General features: G+C 57.8%; 1 protein-coding gene across 5 annotated transcripts in view; it reads left to right on the forward strand.

Moving 5' to 3' along the window:
- Positions 1–896: 896 nt before the first annotated feature.
- ATG2A (autophagy related 2A) overlaps positions 897–21581 on the forward strand; it is a 37130-nt gene continuing 16445 nt past the window's right edge. For 3 of the 5 annotated variants that reach the window (XM_045023943.1, XR_006581037.1, XR_006581038.1), the window contains exons 1-19: positions 897–1194; positions 6928–7090; positions 8078–8221; positions 9155–9257; positions 9692–9854; positions 10204–10350; positions 10627–10723; positions 11857–12021; positions 12574–12716; positions 12952–13036; positions 13998–14235; positions 14831–14990; positions 16998–17096; positions 18156–18329; positions 18487–18739; positions 19459–19561; positions 19884–20043; positions 20504–20646; positions 21316–21476. In XM_045023943.1, coding sequence (XP_044879878.1) covers positions 1024–1194; positions 6928–7090; positions 8078–8221; positions 9155–9257; positions 9692–9854; positions 10204–10350; positions 10627–10723; positions 11857–12021; positions 12574–12716; positions 12952–13036; positions 13998–14235; positions 14831–14990; positions 16998–17096; positions 18156–18329; positions 18487–18739; positions 19459–19561; positions 19884–20043; positions 20504–20646; positions 21316–21476 — 2872 coding nt within the window. In that variant the 5' untranslated portion in view covers positions 897–1023. Of the gene's footprint in view, positions 1195–3493; positions 3570–6927; positions 7091–8077; positions 8222–9154; positions 9258–9691; positions 9855–10203; positions 10351–10626; positions 10724–11856; positions 12022–12573; positions 12717–12951; positions 13037–13997; positions 14236–14830; positions 14991–16997; positions 17097–18155; positions 18330–18486; positions 18740–19458; positions 19562–19883; positions 20044–20503; positions 20647–21315; positions 21477–21581 lie in introns of those variants that run through there. The other 2 variants (XM_045023941.1, XM_045023942.1) reach the window with 2 other exon arrangements.

The following is a 21581-nucleotide window of genomic DNA, read 5'->3' on the forward strand; positions in this document are numbered from 1 at the left end:
AGTTTCACAGAATTTAAGGCTAGAAGGGACCATTAGATCATCTCCAGTCTGACCTCCTCTATATCACAGGCCAGAGAATTTCACCCAGTTACCCGTGTATTAAGCTCAAATATTTTAGTTAACATCACAGCTAAAGCATTTCAGTCCTCAGGAGACTGAACTGTTATGTGCTACAGGCATGGCTCTCGCTGGGCCCAGTTTTATTATGGCATTACAGGAAGGTGAAATGACACCACAAAGGAGCACAATGACATCACCACACAGAATGATGACATCACATTCCACTGAGAGGACATCACAACGTTATTGCATCCTGCTAAGTCCCCGCCAATGTTTAATTGAACTTTTCCCATCCCTCACCATGTCCCCTTCCAGGCATGGTATTATCTGGGGCTCTTGGCTGACCGTCCAGTGGCTAGGACTCAAAAGACTCAAGTCTAGTCTCTGCTATTCATTTGCGTGTGACCTTGGGCAAGTCACGTAGCCTCTGCCTTAATTCCCTGTCTGTAAAATGGGGCCTTAGGAACTATTTCACTCCACTTCCTGGTATTGGCCCCTTCCCGCATGCGCTGTGCGGACGGGTGGCTGGCACCTATCTGGCACTAGGGGTGTCGCTTTCTAGCTCATCCCACTGTGCCCATGCGCAGTAAGGAGGCATCGGGACCTATTTAGCGCCCGGAGAGTCCATTTGTTGCTCTGGTCATTAGGACGCATGCACGGTCCGAGCCCCTTCACAGCGGCAAAAACGTGCGCACACGCAGTCTCGGTCTCCGGACTCTATTTCATACCTGCCTGGGTCGCTTTGTGGCGCTTCCCCGCGGAGCCAATCAGAACAGAGCGCGAGGGGACGGGCCACATTCTCTCAGCCAATCAGTGCGGGGCCTGCCCTGCCAGCGGGCCAGTGCAGGGGGAAAACAAGCCGGCCGCGGAGCCGGGGGGGGGGGGGCAGAGCGAAGTTGAGGTGGGGAGGGCGCACCCCGGGCCGGGTAGAGCCGCCCCCAGGCCCCCGTCCCTCACCCAGCCATGTCCCGCTGGTTCTTCCCCTGGTCCAGCTCCATCAAGAAGCGGGCCTGCCGCTACCTGCTGCAGCACTACCTGGGCCACTACCTGGAGGAGCGGCTGAGCCTGGAGCAGCTCAGCCTGGACCTGTACCAGGGCGCCGGGGCGCTGCGGGACATTCACCTCGACATCTGGGTGAGGGGCCGGGGGCAGGGAGCAGGGGTGGGGGCGCTGCGGGACATCCACCTCGCCGTGGGGGGTGGGGAGCTGGAGGGGAGGGGTTGTGTGCTGCACGACCTCCACCTCGACATGGGTGAGGGGGCTGGTTGGGACTAGGGGAAGCCAGGGCGTTGGATGGGTGTGGCTGGGATTGGTACCGGGGGTTGGGGAACATCGACCTCAATATATGGCTGAGGGGCTGGGAACTGCTGACAAGGTCCGTATCTGGGGTCCAGGACACTGTAGGGCCTTGGAGAAGGACAGTGTGAGCCAAAGGGGAAACCGGATGTTGAGGTGGAGGGCAAGGTTGGTTGGGGTGGGGCTGGAATCTGTGCTGAGGCATTGGAGGTGGCATGGGCCTAGATCTGTAGCTGGGAGCAGAAGGGGAAGAGGGGAGAACCAGGTGATGTGGGGAGCCCAGATGGGGGTCATATTCCCTGATCCATAGGGTTGAGGGCCTGGGATGGGGCTCAGGGAGGAGGAGCAAGGACCTTGAGAGGCTTCTGCCTATATATGTAGGTGAGGGACACAGGGCAGTGTGACTCTGTGGGTGAGAGGGGGATGGGGCAGGAACTAGGTGTATGCAGGGCCAGAGAGCAGACTGGCGACTGGGAAGAGAGGGTGCGTGTGATTAGTGACAGTGACTGATCCCACCAAGAAGAAATTAGCTTCAGGATGGGTTGTCGCCCCTTGTGTGTTTCACTGCCTCCCAGCTGCCCAGGCAGTCCTCCATGCTCAGGGTCCTGTCTCTGAAATACCCAGCTTATAGAGCACTAACTGCACTGTGTGTTTTTGGGACGAGGGGGGGACGGACCACTTGGGAAGTGGCCTCATGGAGGAGTTGGTTAATCCAACTCCCATCCTGTGTGCTAGGATGGTCAGTGGGGTGTTGATGCTGATATATTTCCATGGCCTGTTCCTTGTGGATTTCATTTGCTGGAGATGAAGTTCCGTTGAGCCTGTCTGGGCAGTCTCCTGGCTAATATGAGACAACCAGAAAAGGGCTGGACAGACAGACACCCACCCTCTCCTAGTCCAGTGCTCTGCCTCCTACCCCTATCTAGGCTGGTATGAAGCTAATGCTAGAAGTTTCATCCCCACTCCTGGGGAGCCCAACTCTGTAGTCTTACCCCATGTGGGGTGTGTGTTTGTATTTGAGCCATTCACCCACTTAGCCTTCCCTTACATTTCTTCCCCTGGTTTATATTAGCAGCAGTGCTGTGCCTCAGTTTCTCCACCTCCCTTGGAGCTAGGCCACCGTTCCTTGTCTTCTGCCCACCTTGGGTTGGGGGAGGGGCTGGTGTAGCTGCTGGGTTAATAACCTTGCTGTCACCCCAGTGTAGTGTCTTAGGGAAGTGGGGTATGTCCCTGAGTCGTGGATCATGTCACCAGGTCCCAAATAATAGCCCAGCATTGTGTTGTGGTGAGTGTAAGGGCCCGGTTTCCAGTGCCCCACTGTGAAGGGAATGAGGGGACAAGGAAGCTGCATGGGGCCTGGGGTGTGTTGCTCGGGGGGTGGGGGAAGTTGGGAAGGAGAATCAGAGTGGAGCCACTCAGTGCGGCTGTGGCTTGGAATTGAGGGACATCAACAGAATGCAGGGGAGAGAAGAGCCTAGGGGGCTGAGGGATGGGTTACGCTCAGTGGTTCTCAAACTTTTGTCCTGGTGACCCCTTTCACATAGCAAGCCTCTGAGTGTGACCCCCCCCAAATAAATTAAAAACACTTTTTTAAAATATATTTAACACCATTGTAAATGCTGGAGGCAAAGCGGGGTTTGGGGTGGAGGCTGACAGCTCTTGACCCCCTCAGGTAATAACCTCATGACCCCCGGAGGGGTCCCGACCCCCAGTCTGAGAACCCCTGCTTGCAGGCATGTGCTGTGACTCACCTTTGAACTCTTGCAGAGGGGAGAGCACCCCCTGCTGAGTCCCCACCCCACTTTCTGAAGCACAAGCCCCCCCAGCACCACCCTGGGGCTGGGACATTGGGTTCAGCACCGACTGGGAGGGGAAAGTGCTGCCTCCTGAGCCCCCCACTCACTGCAAGTGTCCCTGGCACTGTGGGGTGGTGCTTTTGTGTGACACGTCCCTGGTGGCTGTGGTCTGGTTCTGATCCAACCTTTGGGAATTGGACTCTGGCAGTAGATGGCTCTTGGGTGTCTGTTTCCTCTGGAGCTGATCCCAGGGCAGTGTATGTGTGTACCTCTGCGTCTTCCCAGGGTTGCTAGAAGCTTTCATGGCTGCTGCCTGTGGGGTCATTGGTCATCGAGCCCCCATTATTGCATCACGTGCTGTTAATGGAGATGGGACAGGGTCACGGTCACACAGAGGGTGGTCACCACAGGAGCTGGGTGAGTTGGCTGGCCTCCAGGTTTGGGCGCTGTAAAGCCATGAGCCGATGCATGTGGCCATCCACCTTCCCATCTCCTGCCCCAGTTCTCCACTCCCCTGCCCCAGAAATGCAACCACCTTAGGGGTGGGGCAGCTGGGAGGACTGGGGGTGTGGGGAGAGTCCCCATAAATTTCTGCCACCTGTACCGTCTCAGATCCTGACATCTCATGGCTGGTGGATATTTGGGCCCTGGGACAAAGGAAAGGGGGATGGGGTCTGATTGGAGCGAGGTGCCATGGGGGGGAGCAAGGCTGTTGGCGGACAGTCTGCTAATCGGTTGTGGCTGTCTCTTGCCCAGAGATCCCTGCCTGATGCTGCCCCCAATGCCTGCACTGCTTCCCCCGGCTGGTAGGCCCTGACAGCCAAGGGGGAATGCGCTCCTCATGGCATCTCTCTTCTGAGGTGCTGCTGCCTCATTTAATCCTGTTCTGTCCACAGTTGCCTGGCCACTCTGGAATTTGCCAGGGTCTCTTTGGCTCCCTGTTTTGGGAATGGACCCCCTGGCCTCTACTAAGTTGCACCTGTGGCATCCTCTGTGGAAGCCTCACTAACGTTAATAACAGATTTCTCCATTTCTCTCCCCCCGAAAGGTCATTTTACACCTGGGTAAACTGAGGCACAGAGCAATGGCAGCGACTGACCCAAGCTTGCGCGGGGGCTCTGTGGCAGAGTGAGAAACTGAACCCCACTGCTGTGTGTAGCAATTGAGGGGGAGATATTTCTGATGTCATTATCAAAATGGGGAAGTGGGGTCAAGAGGGTCACAGTGGGGCAAAGAGCCAGAACTCCTGGGTTCTCTCCAGCTCTAGGCCGTCAGGTGGTGGTGCTATATTGCGAGTGGCTTGGTAATACCAGTTGCTCTTGGTTGTGCCTCGCTGGTTGCTGGGGTTAGCCTGGCACTGCGGGTGAGGCTGCTCTGCATGTATGTATTGATGGTGTGCCATGGATACAGAAAATGCCAAGGGAGGGAGGGGAGAGTGTGGGTAGGTGAGCGATCAGACCCCAGGGCTGATGAATGCCCTGGGCCCATGCCAGCCCCGGAGCTGCTCATTAATCTGCTCTGTGACTCAGGGTTTCCTGACTGGCTTCAAAACAAGCACAGAGCTTTCCTGTGGGGAGAGGGAGAGGGGAGGCATTGTCTCTGATTGGGAAACTGAGGCACAGGGGCTGCACCTCCTAAGGGCACACAGTGAGTTAACAGGAGAGCTGGGATAGAACTCAGGAGTCCTGGCTCCCAGCCCCCTGCTCTAACTGCTAGACCTGACTCCCAGCCCCCCTGCTCTAACCCAATAGATCCCCTCAGGAAATCTGCTCCCTCTTGTTCTCTGCACTGGCCCAGCCCTGCCTTAGTTTCCTTGCCAGGCCAGGGGGTGGCGGTGGGGGATGTTGCCATTTTGGGCTGGCCAGCCAGCCTGTAATCCTAGTGCCAGTGAGTCCCACCCCTTGCACGGAGGTGGCTGTTGTCCTACCTGCTGGGGAACGGGGCTGCTGCCCTTCATGAGTGGGTTATAATTAGCAGCTGCGGTCACTGTACACCTGTTAGAATGATGTTCCCCAGGCAAGTTGGGACTGGTCTTCTGTGTGTCCCCACCGCCACTACTATGTCCCACTGTCCCTCCTTACTTGCCCTCCCCTCCCTGCCATGTCTCAATCACCCTCCCTATTCTTGGCTTTCCAGGAAGCTGTTCCGCGAGGCACAATGCAGCCTCAGCTGGCTGCCTCTGGACTGGCTGCCTCCTTCCGCTCCTGTTGAGCTGTGTGTGACACGTGGTGGCAGTATGGTCTAGTGGCCAGGGCACTGGGCTGGGAGGCAGGACATTTGGGTTCTAGTCCCAGCTCTGCCACTGTCTCTCTGTGCCTCAGTTTCCACTCCCATCCTTTGTCTGTTTCAATTAGAAGCTCATCAGGTCAGGGACTGGCCAGCACTGTCCGTGTGGGGGCTGATGCGTTTGGGGGATCCTGATCTTGGTCTGGGGGGGGTCTGTGTGACTCCCAGCCCAATGGGGGCCTCTGATTTGGGTTGGGGGGGATCTGTGCAGTGCTGGGGGACCCTGATCTTGGTCTATGCGGTGCCTGGTATGACGGGGGACCCTGATCTTGTTGTGTGCAATGTTTGGCGCCATAGGGCCCTTGATCTTGGGAGAGGGCGAGGCAGGGCTGTGCAACTTCTGGCCTGATGAGGAGGGTCTCCGATCTGAGTCGGGATCCCAAGCGTTATTGTCAGAATAATCCAGTAGCCTTAATACTTAGCATTTCTATGAGGCCTACAATTAACTAGCTGGAAACCTTGTTCAGGCAGCCTGCTACTTCCTCTGCTGAAATAGTTTTGCAACCAAGTCACCTGACCTCCCCAGCCCTTGTCACCAGAGTAGATTTTAGAACAACAATCTATGTCATCTGGCATCAGAGGGAGGATTCCCAGATAAGAGTGCAGCATGCAAGAATCAGCTGGCCGCTGGTGACATGCAGCCAGTTCTGGAGTGGGGCACTACAGGGCATGTTAGCCTAGGACAGGAAGTGCAGCTTGAAGTGCCCAGGGTATTTGTACCCTGCTGGAATGTGGACAGGTCAGTTGGATTCACACACTTCGCCACTCACCATTGAGTTAACGATGGGCCCTGAAGTGGAATCTGGCTGTTCCAGGCACTGGGAAGCTGTGAGCTGCCTGTGCTTGGAGGAGTAGGGAATGCAGTGCTGAGTCAGCTCCCTGTTTCCAAAAAGGTAGCAAACTGCAAGCCAAGCAGTGGCTCAAGCAGGGGTGGCTGCTGGGAGTCAGGACTCCTGGATTTTATTCTTAGCTCTGCCCTGGCTTGCTGTGTGACCCCAGACTCCCTGCCTCAGTTTACCTCTTCAGAGAATGGTAGGTAGTAAAGTTACCTTTAATACTTGGTGTGATGCTTAACCCCTCTGTTCTTCATTGGGGAAGGTTTGAAGGGGTAGGAGCCCATGGGAGCGCAGGAGCTTAGTGGTTTTAGCAACAAGTTGGAAATCCCTTGGCTCAGAGATGCCGCCAGTTTGAATCCTGACAAAATCACTTTGGGGCCTGGAGGTTAAATAGATTTGAACTCCATGAAGCTCTCTGCTGAGGATGGCTCTGAAAACTGACATCCACTTTCTCTGCTGTCTTTGGTCAAATATTCCCTTTGCTGTCGCTCAGGGTTATCTGCTGGCTTCCACACCCCACCCCAGAGGTAGCTGTATCAGCGCTGAGCAAGGGATCCTGGTATAAACAGCCCCCTTGCCCCACCCCAGAGGTGGCTGCATCTCTGTCCCAAGTGAGTGATCTCTGTCTTAATGTTCTTCTGTTCTCCCTGCAGTCGGTGAACGAGCTCTTGGAGTCAGTGAGCGCCCCACTGGAGATTGTGGATGGCTTCATCAACAGCATCGCGGTCACCATCCCCTGGTCGGCGCTGGTGACGGAGAACTGCACTGTGGAGGTGACAGGGCTGCAGATCACGTGCCGGCCCAAGTACCGCAGTGGTGAGAGCTGGGGCTGAGGGATGGGGCTGCTCCCGGCCTCCCCCTGGTGTAGGGACATGGCCACAGCAGCCTGAGCTCTGGCTAGTGCCTGCTCCCCATGCCCATTAGGGGTGTTGCTCCTTTAGCTCCAGCTGCGGAGGCCTGAGCTCTCGGAGTGTGTGGTCCCAGGGGCAGGCCGGTAGCTGGCACTGGTGTCTTAATTTTCTGTTCTTCCTCCCTGCAATGCAGAGGTGCTCAGCATCTCTCGCCCTGCTTCGCATTTCCCATAAGCCCTGGTGATGGTCACAGCTGGCCAACTGTGTGAAGTGGGGTCCCCTCCCCAATGTGAGTTTTGCCTTGCTACCTGCAGGAGAGGTGGTTTTAACTAACCTCTTGGGGATCCTGCCCCCGTCCCAGCCAGGCCTCGACTGGGGTCTCTACTAGCGCACCGCATGGAGATGGGCTGCACCTGAGGTGAGGGCTCCAGGGTGGGGACTGACCTCACCAGCTGGGGTTCTGGGAGCGGGTGGCTGCTTCTGGAGGGTCGTTAGCCCTTTCAGAGCTGGGGGGCTGCTTGGATGCCAGCAGAAATAAAGAATAGGGGCTCTTAAAATTGCTCCTACAGACATCTCTCCCCTCCCCCTGCCCAGGGTGAGAGTATGAGCCCCACCCCCATCACTGTCAGGTGCTGCACAGACCCCTCCAGGCCTGAGACCAGGCCCCCTGGGGCCGGGTACTGCACAGACCTAGTGAGAGACAGTCCCTGCTCGAGACAGAGGAAGAATTATCCCCAATTTTAGGTGTGGAAACCAGGGCCTAGTGGCTAGGGTAGCCTGGGGCTTGGATCCTGTTTCTGCCTGAGTCCCTTTCCTGTTCTGTGCCTTTGTTTTGCGCTCTGAGGTGGACGGTGAGTGTGTGCCTGCTGGGCACTGCCTTTGGTGGATGGGGCTGGCAGTGCCTTCAGGGTTCACTGCCCCTCAGTAACGAAGTGTCCCTCCGTTCCCGCAGCCACCCCGGGAACAGAGTCTCAGAGCTGGTCATCATGCATGACCACGAGCATGCAGCTGGCCCAGGAGTGCCTGAAGGACCAGGCTGAGGAGCCCCCCCAGCCTCTTGAGGGCCTCGAGATGTTCGCCCAGACCATCGAGACGGGTGAGTCTCTCCCAGGGTCTTGTAGGGCAAGAGCCAAGGAGAATCTCATTGCAGATGGGGAACCAAGGGGCAGGTGGAGACCCAGGAATGGAACTCGGAAATCCTGACTCGTGGTCCCACCTCTGCTCTAACCTGTTACAACCAAATCCAGTCCCAGAGTTGGAGATTGGGCTCTTGGGTTCTGTTTCCAAGCCTCCCTGGCTCTAACCCACACAGACCCCACTCCTGTCCCAGAGCAGGGAATAGAACCCAGGAGTCCTGGCTCCCAGTCTAACCACTACTCTCAGTGGTAAGCAACTTTTCTTGTCTGGTATAAACTCAGGGTAACATGTACAGAAGGGTAGCACAGTGGTCTCCAAAGTGAGGGGTGCACGGCAGGAGGAGCATTTTTTTTTTTTTTTTTGGCTTCTGCAAAAATGGTAGAGCCGGCGCAGCAGGGGGTGCATGCTCAAAACATTTTTACTGATAGGGGTGCGCATTCAAAAACGTTTGGAGACCACTGGGGTAGAAGATAGATAAAATGCTCCCAAAACATACCACTCCACTGCACCCCCAACCTCCCCAAGGGGAGTGGTTGGAGAGAGATTGTGGCAGATGTCAGTTGTGTGGCTGAAAGCCAGATAACCCGCCCTCCATAAGAACCAATATGGGACAGAGGAGAGAGGCTTAGTGCAGAGATCCCTGGGGTGGGAGATAGTATGACCTAGTGAATAGGGCACTGGAGTAGGAATTTGGGAGACCTGGATTTTATTCCCGGGTCCACCACTGTGACCTTGAGCAAATATCTGTGCCTCCATTTCCCCATCTATAAAATGGGGATAATAATACTGCCCTCCTCTGTAAAGCACATTGAGAGCTACAGATGGAAACAGAGGTAATTACTGCAAGATGGTCCCTTAACGTCTCTGGTTCTCTCTGCCATCCCCTGCCCAGTGCTGCGGAGGATCAAGGTGACGTTCCTGGACACCATTGTTCGGCTGGAGCATGTACCCAGCAGCTCTCAGACTGGAGTGGCCCTAGAGGTGCATATTAAAAGGTAATGGGGGTTCTGCTCCTGAGTGTGGAGGGGGGTGATGGATCCTGAGTGTGGAGGGGGGTATCCGATGAAGTGTGGAGAAGGAGACTGTTCCCCTGGGGATCCTGTCAGAATTTGAGCTAAGCTGGGTCAAGTCAGGATGGTACCTGGATGGGAGACATCCCAGAAGGAACGGGGTGGGACAGGAGCTATGTGGGGGCTTCAGTGAGGGGTGCTCTTCCCCCTTTCAGTGCTTTCCTGATTCTCAGCATCCCTTGCTCTAACCACCAGGCCCCACTCTCCCCAAAGAATTGGGGATAAAACTAGAAGTCCTGTCTCCCGGCCCCCTCACTGCTCTAAGTGCTAAGTACCCGGCTGTCTGAGGCCACCTTTGGCCCTGCTCTGGTACCCATGGGGCTGTGTCTAACTCCGTCCCCTGTGACTCGCTCCCCCAGGCTGGATTACTGCGACGAGGCAGTGAAGGACCCCAACCAGGTACTCCCAGTTGACATCCACCAACCCCCAGCCTTCGTGCACAAGATCCTGCAGCTGAGTGGCGTGCAGCTGTACTACGAGGAGTTCCCCGAAAGCGCAGCCTCGCCTGTGCCTGGCCCCCAGGTACCTCCAGGCACAGCTGTGGGAGGGGAGAGGTGGGCCTGCTTGGGGGGGGGAGTGGGTCTAATGTATAGGAGTCGTGGTTCCCAGCCCCCTGCTCAAACCACTAGACCCCACTCCTTTTTCAGGGCTTGGGAAGGAACCCAGGAATCCTGATCTGAACACAAGGCATGGGATTGTAAGAGAGAGCTTCTGGGTTCTCTCCCTAGCTGTGTGCGTTGGCAGCTCGGTATTCCCTGGCTACCATGCAGGGAGAGCCCACTGAATCCTTTTGGGGTGGGAGGGGCTGCTGGTCCCAAACCAGCCTCATCCATTTGTAGCAAACAAACTCTTCTCCTTTCCATCTTCCCAGCCCCAACCCCAGATGAGCGAGTCGTTGTCCTCAGCCAGTGGAGAGGCGCCCGAGTGTCCTGACCATCCCCTGCAAATTGGCAGCTGTTCTGGCTACATGGAGATGAGGATCAAACTCAAGCAGAACGAGGCCTTTCCCGGGCCCAAGGTGAGAAACATTGGGTGGGGGGATCCCAACCCCTCTTTTTCCCAGCTGAAAGGGGGTCTCATGGAGATGTGGCACAGTGCACCACCTAATGTTAGTCACCTGTGGAACTCGCTGCCTCAAGAACATCCTGTGGCTGGGAGGGGAGCCAGACTGGATGGGCCCATTGGTCTGATCTGGGAGGAGGAGCTGCATGGGCCCATTGGTCTGTTCAGTGGAGGTGTGGGGGGGAAGAAGGAGGAACCTGCCTAGTGAATTCTGCTTGTCTCGTCTCCCCAGCTGGAGCTGGATGGGAAGCTGGGATCCCTGCACCTCTTGGTCTCCCCCCAGCAGATTTTCTACCTGCGTGACCTGCTGACAGCACTGAGTGTCTCAGGTGAGCCACCGCTGGGAGGTCGTTCCACCCTTTCCTCCACCCCGGCTAAACACAGCTCTTGGTAACACCTAGAGAGGCTCCTGGGTTTTGTCCCCAGCTCTGGAAGGGGAAGGGGGTCCAGTGGGTTAGAGCTGGAGGAGGCTGGGAGTCAGGATGCCTGGGGAGAGGAATCGGGGGATCACCACCTGGTTTGCTGGCTTGATGCTCCTTCAGTTGTGAGAATATCGGAGGAGCTGCTGCTGTGATCTGGGCTCAGCTATCCATGCCTAGTATCCCTGTGCCCCTGCTTTCGGGGCTCGGCTGACTGTCTGGGCACCACATGCCCCTTGCCAGCTCTCTGGATGCTCTGCCAGTGACAGGTGCTGGCTGGGCTGCAGCCCTGTCTGCCCACCTCCTGAGGCAGAGCAACCAATCAGAGCTGCTGAAGGAAGAGTTCCCTCTCCCTTGGTCAGCAACCTGAACCATTCCCCCAGGAGGGGAGGTGGAGGGGAGAAGAGCAGTCCTGAGGGTTCACTGTGTGTCCCCCCACCTCCCCACCCCATGAGAGGGGCTGAGGGGAGGAGGGAGCAGCGACAGCCCAGCACCTCAAGATAGCTCTTCTCCTGCCCGCTCCCTCCTTGCAATGCCTAGCTTGGGAAAAGTGGGTCGGGGGAGAACCCCAGGAGGAGCTGAAGTGAGGCCACAGCAGGTGGGCCTGGGGGAACAGGTTTGATTTGGACACTGGGGAGGCAGAATTAAGTGCTGGGCAGGGGAGGAGCAGAAGCGGCCTCTGCTGCAGGAGCTCTCACCCCCCTGCCCTACATCACCTTACCTAGTCAAGGGGCATGGGCAGCGCGCCCCCTCATGCATGGAATGGGCAGGGCAAGTCCAGAGACAGACCAAAGCCGTCATCTTTTCAAACATCTCGTGACTCTTGGGGGACTGACTTGTGCCAACTTCCCGAGATCAGTACTTCCCTTGGGGTGGGGAGATCCTCGCTTAGTGGGGCTCAGCTGTCTCTGCCTGGCAACCCACGTGCCAGTGGGATCCAGCCCAAGCCCCTCTTTCCCCACCAGTACCCCAGCTGGTCCCCAGGGGCTATCTCCTCTCTGCACCTCCCTAACCCCCACGGCTCCTCCTCTCCCCAACCCAAGAAGCCAATGGCCTACAGGAGAAGCTAAGCAAGAGCCGCCCACTGGACTCTGAGGACCTGAAGCTGATAGAACAGGATCTGAGCCAACAGCTGCACGGGGGCCAGGGCTTGGGGCCGGGCCGGCTTGAGGAGGAGTTGGAGAGCTTCGTGGGCCTGGAGAACAGAGGTGACGTCTGGGCGAGGTGCACTGCGGGAGGGGGGGTGTCGGTGCTAGACTCTGCCCTACATCGGAGCCTGTGTGCTGCAGACAAACCCCTACCCTGCCTGGGGAACCAGGATGAGGAGCCTTGGCCCATTGGCTCCAGAAGCAGCATAGGCCACTCCCACTTGAGCTCAGGGAGGATTTCCCTCAGCTGGCAGCAACAGCAGGTCTCTTATCCTTTGTGTGGCCCTGCCGCTGTAGGGCGATGGAGATTACACACTGGAGCACTACAAAGCCAGAGCATAGAGTTGTGCAGCCCGGGACTCTCACTGAGCTCTTCTGGTGTCCCTCAGTCCCAACCCACTGCCTGTGTGTTATCCCAGCCCTGCTCCCCTTTCGCCCCAGCTCTGCTGGTGCCCCTCAGCCCCCTTACTGTGTGAAACCTTATATGAGGGCAGCACTTTCTGGTGTGCCTGCCCCCATGCTGCATGGTCTCCCAGTACAACAGGCTGCCTGTCCCTCTGCTGGGGCTCCGCCTCCCTCCCGTGACCCTGCTTCTCCCCCTTTGCCTTCCAGAGATGTTCTTCTCCATGGCTGCCATGACGAGCAGCGTGACCTCCGTGCGCTCAGTCAGTGATCTCTCCGACATCGAGCTCGACTCCTCTCTGCACAGCGACTACAGCACCTGCCCCCTGCAGCCGCCTTCCTTCGCACCGGGGGTGAGAACTTGCTGGTGGGGGGCGGAGTGGGAGGGCATAGCTGGCAGCATCTGGCACTGTTCCCCCTCAGCTCCCCCCCTTTCCCGTGTCTAGAACCAGGCAGAGCCCTCTGGAGCTGTCTGTGCCTGCTCTGCTCCCAAAGCCACGTGGTCCCGGGAGCACCTTGCTGCCACCAAACCTCGTCTGTGCCACCCTGGTCTGGCTCCGCATCCCTAACCTCCGCTTCTCTCTGCAGCTGATCCTGAGCAGCCCCAGGCGCTACGGCCGTTCCCCTTTTGCTGCTACGCTCCCGGGCCTGCAGGGCTTGAGCAAACTGCCAGGTGAGTGGGGCCCATCCTGCTGGGTTCGTGCTGCACTTCAGTGGGGAACATGGGGTTCCACCCAGTGCTGGGAAGGCAGTGGGGTTTGGTGGGGTAGAGCAGCCCGGACTCCTGGGTTCTATCCCAGGTCTGGGATGGCAAAGGGCTCTATTGAGTTAGAGCAGGTGGAGGCCTGGGAGTGTCTGCTTCTGGGTTCTATTCCCTGCTTGGGGGGCTGCAGGCTTAGAGTCCATCCCTGAAGCTCACTGACTGTAGAAGTCTTCCTTCACTCATGGCTGAAATCTGACTCAGCCATCTAGGGGTAAGTGTACACACCTCTGGGGTGGAGCGTGGGCGCTGTTTATACAGGGATCCCTCACCTGACGCAGAGATGCAGCTGCCTCTGGGTTGGGGCATGGGGGCTGCCACATCCAGGTGAGTTTGAGAGAAGTAGAAGGCAATAACCCCCCACTGGAACTTGACTGGGGCAGCTAGGTTAGTGCCTCACCCCTGCAGGGGATCAACAAGCAAGAAGGGCCTCAGTTTCCCCCTCCACCCTGACCCTTCCCCTTTGGAAAGCCACACCTCCATTGGCCTAACCCCTCTTTCTCCCTGCGAAGTTGTGGGGCCTAGGGCTCCTGAGTTCTATTCCCAGCACTGGGCTCCCGCCAGCCCCTCCCTGCCCCCCACCACAACTCTGCCATTGCCTGGTAATCCCAACCTGCAGCCCCTTCTGCTGTGGGGCATCCCCTGCTTGGAGGGAAGAGTGCCCTAGCAGGTTTCCCAGAATCCTCTGGGGGTTGGTTGTAATGCACCAGCTTTGCCTAGTGTGGGAGACCTGATGCGAGCCCCGCAGTGGGGAGAATAGCCAGTTGTAGTCCCTTTGCTAGTCAGGCTAGCCCAGGAGTGTTGGGACTAGCCTAGGGGGTGGGGAGCTCTCGCTGCCGGGACTGTCTGATCCGAGGTACCTGATCTGTTGCAGGCAAGGCCCCCCAGCTGCCCTCCCTGGAGACCCTGCGGCCAGAGACGCTGCTCAGAGTTACGGTGGGCGGCCTCACTCTGACGGTCCCACATCAGTGCCCCGGCCCGCCTGCCCCTCCCCAGCTGGCCCAGCGTTTCTTTGCCGAGTTGGCCTTCTTCAAAGACTCTGCCTTCGGTGGGCGGGACTTTGGGCATCTGCGCCAGTGCTTTGAGAAGGCCTGTCCTTGCAGTAACCTCAGGTAGGCTGGGTGCAGCTCCCTGCCCCTCATGGGGGACACATGATACACCTTGGCTACTCCCTACCCCAGTCTGGGAAGTGGTGTGGAAGCAGGTACCAGGGGATGTTTTAGATGTATGATCTCCAGGGGACTGGGGCATTGGGAGGGAGGGCCAGCATAGATTGTGAGGGGAGGGCATGGCATCCCTAGTGCCATGCTGGGGTATTGGGGCCAGCACTGATTGTGAGGGGAAGGCGCCCCTCCATCCCACTTCCTGCAGCATAGTGCCCCCTAGCACCGCACTGGGGTTGGCACTGACTGAAAAAGGAGAGCACCCCTCCTTGTGGCACAGTGCCCTCTAGTGCTGAGCTGGGGGAAAAGGAGAGCACCCCTATTCCACTCCTTGCAGCACAGTACCCCCTAGTATCACTCCTGCAGCACTGGGGTAAGCACCGACTGTGAGGGGACAGCGTCCCCCACACACCTCACTCCTTGAAGTCTCCCATCCATGTGCTGACTGTCCCTGTGCCTGCTTAGCTTGTGAGGTCTGCCTGGGTGCAGCACTGGGGGTGTCAACCCCCCCCTGCAGGCTCTGACTCCGCCTTCCTGCTCCCAGGCTTACTGGAGCAGCCCTACAGGTCACTTGCCAACAGAGAGCAGCTGGCTCCCTGCACATGCTCAGTTCGGAGGTGAGCTTCGGCATGCTGGAGATCCTGGAGTGCCTGTGGGCCAGCGCCAGCCCAGAGCGCAGGCAGCAGAAGCCAGAGTACACCGAGGTAATGGGTGGTGAGCGGATGGCAGAGCCACACCCAGGGCTGGGCACTGGGGTCATGGCTCTCCGGCGACCTGACCGTGGCTGTTGCTTGGGGGTGTCTAGGGGGATGAGACCTCAGCCTGCAGTCATGGTGTGCTGAGCGCCAGGGTCAGGGCTGGCTATGGTGGGGAGGATCTGTTTTGCCTGGGAGCGGAGGAGTGCTCCTGCTAGCTGTGCTCCATGGGCTCTGCCTGAGAGGAGAAGAGCACATGCAAGGCAAGGAACAGAAGGGTGTGAACCCCAAGGAGGGAGGGAAATTACTGTTGTGGGCAGGGGGAAGCTGGGCCAGCTGATGCCCAGGCAGGGCTAAGCCTGTGGTATCCTAATCCAGAGGGTAAAGGGCAGGGGTGGGGTGTTAGAGCCCTGGCAGAGTCCCCCCCCAGTGAACACCCAATCACCAGGCTGGTGCATGGATCCAATCTTTGGATCCCACATGTTTTCAAGCTCACTGGGCCTGAGCAGCGTCCACTTGCTGCCTCGGTCCTGGCCTTGCTGACACGTTCCGGAGGTGCAGACTCCCTTTCTGGCCCTCCTCGAGAGGTGGGGTGCTGCAGCCCAGCTGCCGTGGGCCCCCAAACCAGTGCTGACACTTGTCCCACATCTCCCCAGTAGCTTATGCATGCTGCTCCCAGAGCTCTGCCTTCATGAGCTCTCCAGCTTATAGATAGTTCAACCCTTTGGGACCATGTTGCAGTTAAAGCAAGGGACCCAGACTTCGCAAAGGGACTCCTTAAACCCCCCTCTCCACCCGCAATGCATACTCTGCTCTTGGAAAGCACACGAGAGTTCGGATCTGTGGACGAACACACAGCACCTGAATGCAGTCCTTCCCTCCGAGCCCTGCCCACTCCTGAGAGTCTTTTGGGTTCTGGTCAGTGTCATTCAGGGAAGCCAGGGCCCTTCTGCTCAGCCTCCTGGTTCTGCAACGGCCTGGCCCCTTGGCTAGAGCATTTCTCTTTGGAAAACCACTTCTGACACCTCTTCCTGCCTCTCTTCTTATGCTGGGCTTTTCCATGCTCTGGCGCTGCTGGGCACAGGGGTTGTTAAACATCCATGACAAAGAATGCCCCAGTGGTGAGGAAACGGAGGCAGGGAATGACGTGTAGGCGTTGGGTCTACCTGGATCCGTAGATCTCTTGTGCTGTCTGAACAGTGATGGTTGCAAAAATCCTTCTGCAAGTCTGTGTCTGCTGCCTTCCACTGTCATGTGTCCCAAAGGCTTAAACTATAAACCAGAGTGCCCTGCCCACAGGTGGAGTTCTGGGAAAGGGCTGGTGTAAGCTGTTGGGGTGTCTTTGGGGAGGCGGGGAAGGGACGGGAGGGGGGACGAGGAGACTGTGGGCCTAGGGCAGCTGGGCTGCAAGGTCCCACTTCCGGGGAGGGGTATCTGACAGTCTGTGCCCAGGAAGTGCGCCAGAGAAGCCAAGGACAGGGATGGTAACTGAAGCCTGCGCAGGCAAAGGGGAGCTTAAAGCCCACGGGTCCAAACACAGTAGCCTGGTGTGTCCAGCAGGGGGCGCACGGCCTCACCAGAAATGGTCTATTTGAAAGTTGATGGTCCTGTTTCAGCTTCTCAGACATGGTCTGTTTTCTGTCACAGACCAGAAGGTCTAATCCACACAGACTGTTCCAGTCACAAACAGCGAATGGAATTCGTCAGTCTACATAGACTTATTCCCTAAGGTGTTCCAGCAGGATCCCTGTTGCATGGTAGGCTGGACTGGCTTGGAGAACAGACTGTGTGGGCTAAAGGAGACGAGACCTGATGACTCTGTCCATTGCTAGGAGGGGACCAGGCCACCTGAGCCTTCTGTCCCTGACAGCTACTGTGCCAGCAGCCAATGGGATGAAACACCAGAGAAGGGTGGGTGGGTGTGGGGCAGCTTGAATCTGTTCTTGGGGAAACTGACCAAGCCTCTCATGTTTGGACCTGCTGCACAAGCCTTCACCCCACCCCTTCTCTCTACAGCTAATGACCTTCAAGAACCCCAGTGCCTTCACCTATAACTCCTCGGCCCGGCCCTGTGCCCAGATCCACTACAAGCACTCTGAGAAGCTGCCATCCAAGGTGAGCAGCAGCCTAAGGCTGGAGGGTGTCTGAGATTCAGCGAAATTGACGTGTTTTTTCTCCCTTTCCGCCCCACTCACAGGGAGCAGAGCCATCGCAGGCTGCCGCTTGATGGCATTGCACTGGGTCCTCGCAGCAGGGAGGTGGGGGATGCTGGCTGCCCTGGGTTATCGGTTTTGCTGTGATGGGAGCACTCCTGGGAGCATTGGTCCTGCCCCTCTTCCAGGGAGTAGAAGTGCTCATGAGGTCAGGGCTTTGTTGGTTCTGCCTGGCTACTATTAAATTGTATTCCAGTAGCACTGGGAGTCCCCAGCTGAGATGTGGAAGAGGAGGGAAAGCCCGATTGTGCCGGGCACTGCACAGTCACAGTGAGATGGTCCCTGCCCAAAGAGCTCAGTCTGTTTAGACAAAGGAAGGGTTATTCTCATTTTACAGATGGGGAAACTGAGGCAGCAAGCGGAGAAGTGACTGGTCCAAGGGTCACACAATGGAATAGTACCAAAGTGTCCAGAGTCCAATCCAGTCCCTTAAACCACATGCCCCCCCTTCAACAGTGTGCCTGAACGGGTTGGGGGAGAGGAGGTCTCTTGTGGTTGGTGCTCTGTTGGCTTGGCCTGTGGGTGGGAAGAGCTCTCTTGAAGTTGGTACACCATTTGCCTGGCCTGACAGTGGCAGGAGCTGTCCTGTGGTCAGTTGGCTTGACTGGACATGTGGCTAAGTGCCAGTAGATCTCAGTTCCACGCATTGGGACCTGCAGGGACAGGTAATCTTACACAGCCAGATTGGGTGGGGCTGCATCAGCAGCAGAGGAAGCCAAGCAGGTGGAGACAGAAGGAAGCCCCAGCTTCCCTGGGTGACTCTAGAATAACACACTGGCAATCACAAGAGACCCTACAATAATACAACAGTCTGTATAGTCCCAGACGACCGGGCCCAGCACCTGAGCTTCCCCCTCACTCCGGTGCTCTGTAGAACGAACCCCCACCCCCACATAGAGCAGCATCTCCCCTGGCTGGGGAGGCGTTCCCAGGGCTCTGATGGCTCTACCTCTCCCTGCAGAGCAATCTCAAGAAGACTGGGGCTAAGCGAAGCTCGGAGCTGTTGGCGGAGCTGGCAGAGTTCCACTCTGATGTGGACCTGGGTGCCCTAGACCGGCTTGGGTCCCTCCTCCATCTGGCAGCATCGGCGTCCATGCACGATCAAGCCCCCGGCCTCCATGCGGACATGCATGTGGTGAGTGTGGGGGATGGAACATCTGCCAGGAGGGGGCATTGTTCCCAGATGGCTGCAGAGGGGGAGGTGCTTGCGCCTGCAATGGGTGGGGGACCCGGAGGGAGACCAGGCCCCTGTTAATCCTTTCCTCTCTCCCCCTCTTGTGGCTGGGCGCCAGGCAGAGTCTCTCCATGCCCCCGAGAGGCACACAACCGTGCGGCTGGCGGCACCCAAGGCCACCCTGCGCTTGCAGTTCCCAGTGCCGGACCTGCGGCCCGAGCCGGAGCGGCAGCCCTGGATGGAGAAAGCCGTGCGCAAAGAGAGCCTGCGACTGGAGCTGACTGATGTGGTGTTCCAGACGGAGCTGCGGGCAGGGCCGGGGGGTCACGCGGAGCCCACCCGGCTGGAGGTGACCTTAAGTGACCTACATGGTGAGCATGGGAAGGGCTGAGCTGCAAGGCCTCCTGGGAAATCTGTCGCTGCCCTGAGTGGGGCTCACTGTTCCCTATGGAGGTTAGGAGGCTGCTGTAGCCTCTGGGCTAGTGGACTTGGACAGTGGCTGCTCTGGCTCTAGAATCCATAGGTCCGGGGTTGGGTCCCTGCTGCCAGCGACCCTCCCGGGGGTGTCTTGTTCCCCTGAGGGGCTGGAAGGCAGACCCAGGCTGCAGGGACAAGGCATGAGGCCCACAGGGACCCCCTCTGTTCAGGTTGAGTTGTGGGGAACATGGGGCCCCATGTCTTTTGCTGTAAAATAGGAAGGGGATGTTTCTAAATGGATCCCTCTTGGTTTTGTAGACCCTGGAAAAACTTGAATGCTCTTACCAGAGCCATCCTGACACAGTTCTTTATTCTAACCAGTAGGCTGCCCTCCCAGTCTTCCAGATCCAGGAATAGAACCCAGGAGTCCTGGTTTCCACTCCCACCTCCATCTGCTTTAACCATTAGACCCCAGAACAGAACCCAGGAATCCTGATGCCTGTGCCCCTCCCCGCTCTGCTCCCAGAGCTGGGGATGGGATAGCCAGGAGTCCTGCATCTTCACTTCTCCCCCAGCCTCTTTACAAAGCCCTCCTGGGTATAGGGTAGAAGGGCAGTGTTTGGGAGGGGGTGGAGGTGTGACAGGGCACTGAGTCCAGCCACTCTGCTTGCAGGTCTGTACGAAGACGGTGAGAGGCTCTCTGTACCCTGCATCCGGGTGAGCAAAGCCCTTGACCCTGCAGCCAAAGGACCGGGCAAGAAATACCTCTTCCCAAAGTGAGTCTGCTTTGGGGGGCTGATCTCCCCGCCCCATGTGCACCCTCGTAGGAGCAGCTCCCTCCATCAGAGCCCCTCCCATCCCACCAGCTCCCTCCCTCATCTACATCTCAGCTGATTGTCATCCAATCATACATCCTCTGGTTGCATGGAGCGCCCCCTGCAGCGGTGCACAGGGTTGGTGGGGGGTGGGGAGCTCAGACGTGCTGGGGCAAAATTTCACTGCAGCATCTGAGAAGGGGGCAGGTAGCCCCGTATGGGGTGGGGGTCTACATGGCTCACCCTGTGCCCTCTGACTTTCCCTCCCCCCGGCCCTGCACAGGATCATGGTGACCCTGACCCCCCAGCACAGCCTGTCCCAGTGGGACTTGGCGATGGACAAGGAGGAGATGGATCTGTCAATGGTGGAGAGTCCCTGTGAATTGCGGCGGCCCGAGCCCTCCCCCTTCTCTTCCAAAAGGACCATGTATGAAACTGAGGAGGTAAGGGGGGCAGCCCTCCCAGGCGCTCAGTGAGGAGGCGATAGTGCTGAGGGTGGGAGCATGGAATGCCGCCCTGCCTGCCAGGGGGTCTGATCCCGCCAGGAAAGGCGTGAGTGGTCTCTTTGGGGCAGGTGGTTTGGTTAGCCCACCAGGATACAAGGGATGCAGCAGGGAGGAGCTAGGGTATGGGCTCAATGATCCTGAGGGAGGAGCCTCGGAGATGTGAGAACAGCCCAGTTTTTGGGGTTCTCAACCCCCTTCCATATCAGGTCCCCTTTCCATCTAGCTTGGGCTCTCCCCTCCCATTAACCAGTAAGGAAAGGACAGAGGGAGGTCATGACCTCTTACATGGGGGTCACCGCCTCCATGCTGAGAACCCTCCGGTTTAGTAGTTGGTTGGCCAAAGCGGGTGCCTGTCCCTTTAAGTCTTTAACCCCTCCTGTGCTGGCCTCCCCCCAAGATGGTGATCCCTGGAGACCCTGAGGAGATGGCGGATTTCCAGGCCAAGACAGTGGCTGCCTCGCAATATGCCCTAGAAGTGACCCTGCCTAGTGTCCACATCTTCCTGCCCAGCAAGGAATTCTACGAGAGCATCTATAACAGGTATCGGGGGAGGGATGGGAGGGGTGGGGACATCTAGCTGTGTATCCTGGCTGGCAAGGAGCAGCCACAGGGCCAGGCAGCCTCTAGGGGTCAGACCCTGAATCCTCCCTGCCTGCCCTCTGGACTCTTGACCTTCCATCTGCAGAACGGGGCACCAGCAGTGCCCAACTCACGTGGACCCAGCCCTGCCTGTGCTTGGGGTTGGAGAGCTGTTGGCTGGGGCAGGCCAGGCCTGAGCAGATGGATCCCAGGTGGCCCAAGACTCCTGGGTTCTGGTCCCAGCTTTGCAAGGGGCGTGGCTTCTAGTGGTTGGAGCAGGGTAGGGCTGGCAGTCAGGGCTCTTGGATTCCATCCCCACCTCTGCTGCCAACTTGCCGGGTGATCTTGAGCAAATTGCTTCCACCTGCAAAATGGGAGGTGGCACCTATTGAGTGGCCCATCTTGTTCCCTGCAGCACCCTAGAGGCAGCCTGTGAGAGTACTCGGTGGTAAGCTCTCTAAAGCAGGGGCTGTCTCCTTCTGTGTCAGTGCCACGCTCAGAACCAGGCACGCCAGGTCTATAACAAACTCCACTGGGGCTGGGGAAGGATTGGGGGTGCTTTGAGGGGCTTGTGGGCTGGGGAGGCCAGGGCAGTTGTGGGCGTGAAGCATCTTTCCTTTACTTCCCCAGGATAAATAATGACTTGCTGATGTGGGAGCCAGTCAGCCCATTCCTTTGCTCCTCTGGGCCTGCGGGAGGCGCTGCACCTGGGGCCTTCTTCCCCAGCCATCCGCCCCCTCCCAAGTATTGGCAGGACAACTTCAAGATGTGCAAGTCTGCCTTTAAACTGGGTAAGGAGCCACGCCCCTCCCCCAAACCCAGCGAAAGGTTCCTATCACCTGCACTGACCTGTGATGCCTTAATGGAAATGGGGAGTGAAGGATTCTAGGTGGGGA

Source organism: Mauremys mutica, chromosome 7 (assembly GCF_020497125.1).
Source record: "Mauremys mutica isolate MM-2020 ecotype Southern chromosome 7, ASM2049712v1, whole genome shotgun sequence".
Classification (NCBI taxonomy): domain Eukaryota; kingdom Metazoa; phylum Chordata; order Testudines; family Geoemydidae; genus Mauremys; species Mauremys mutica.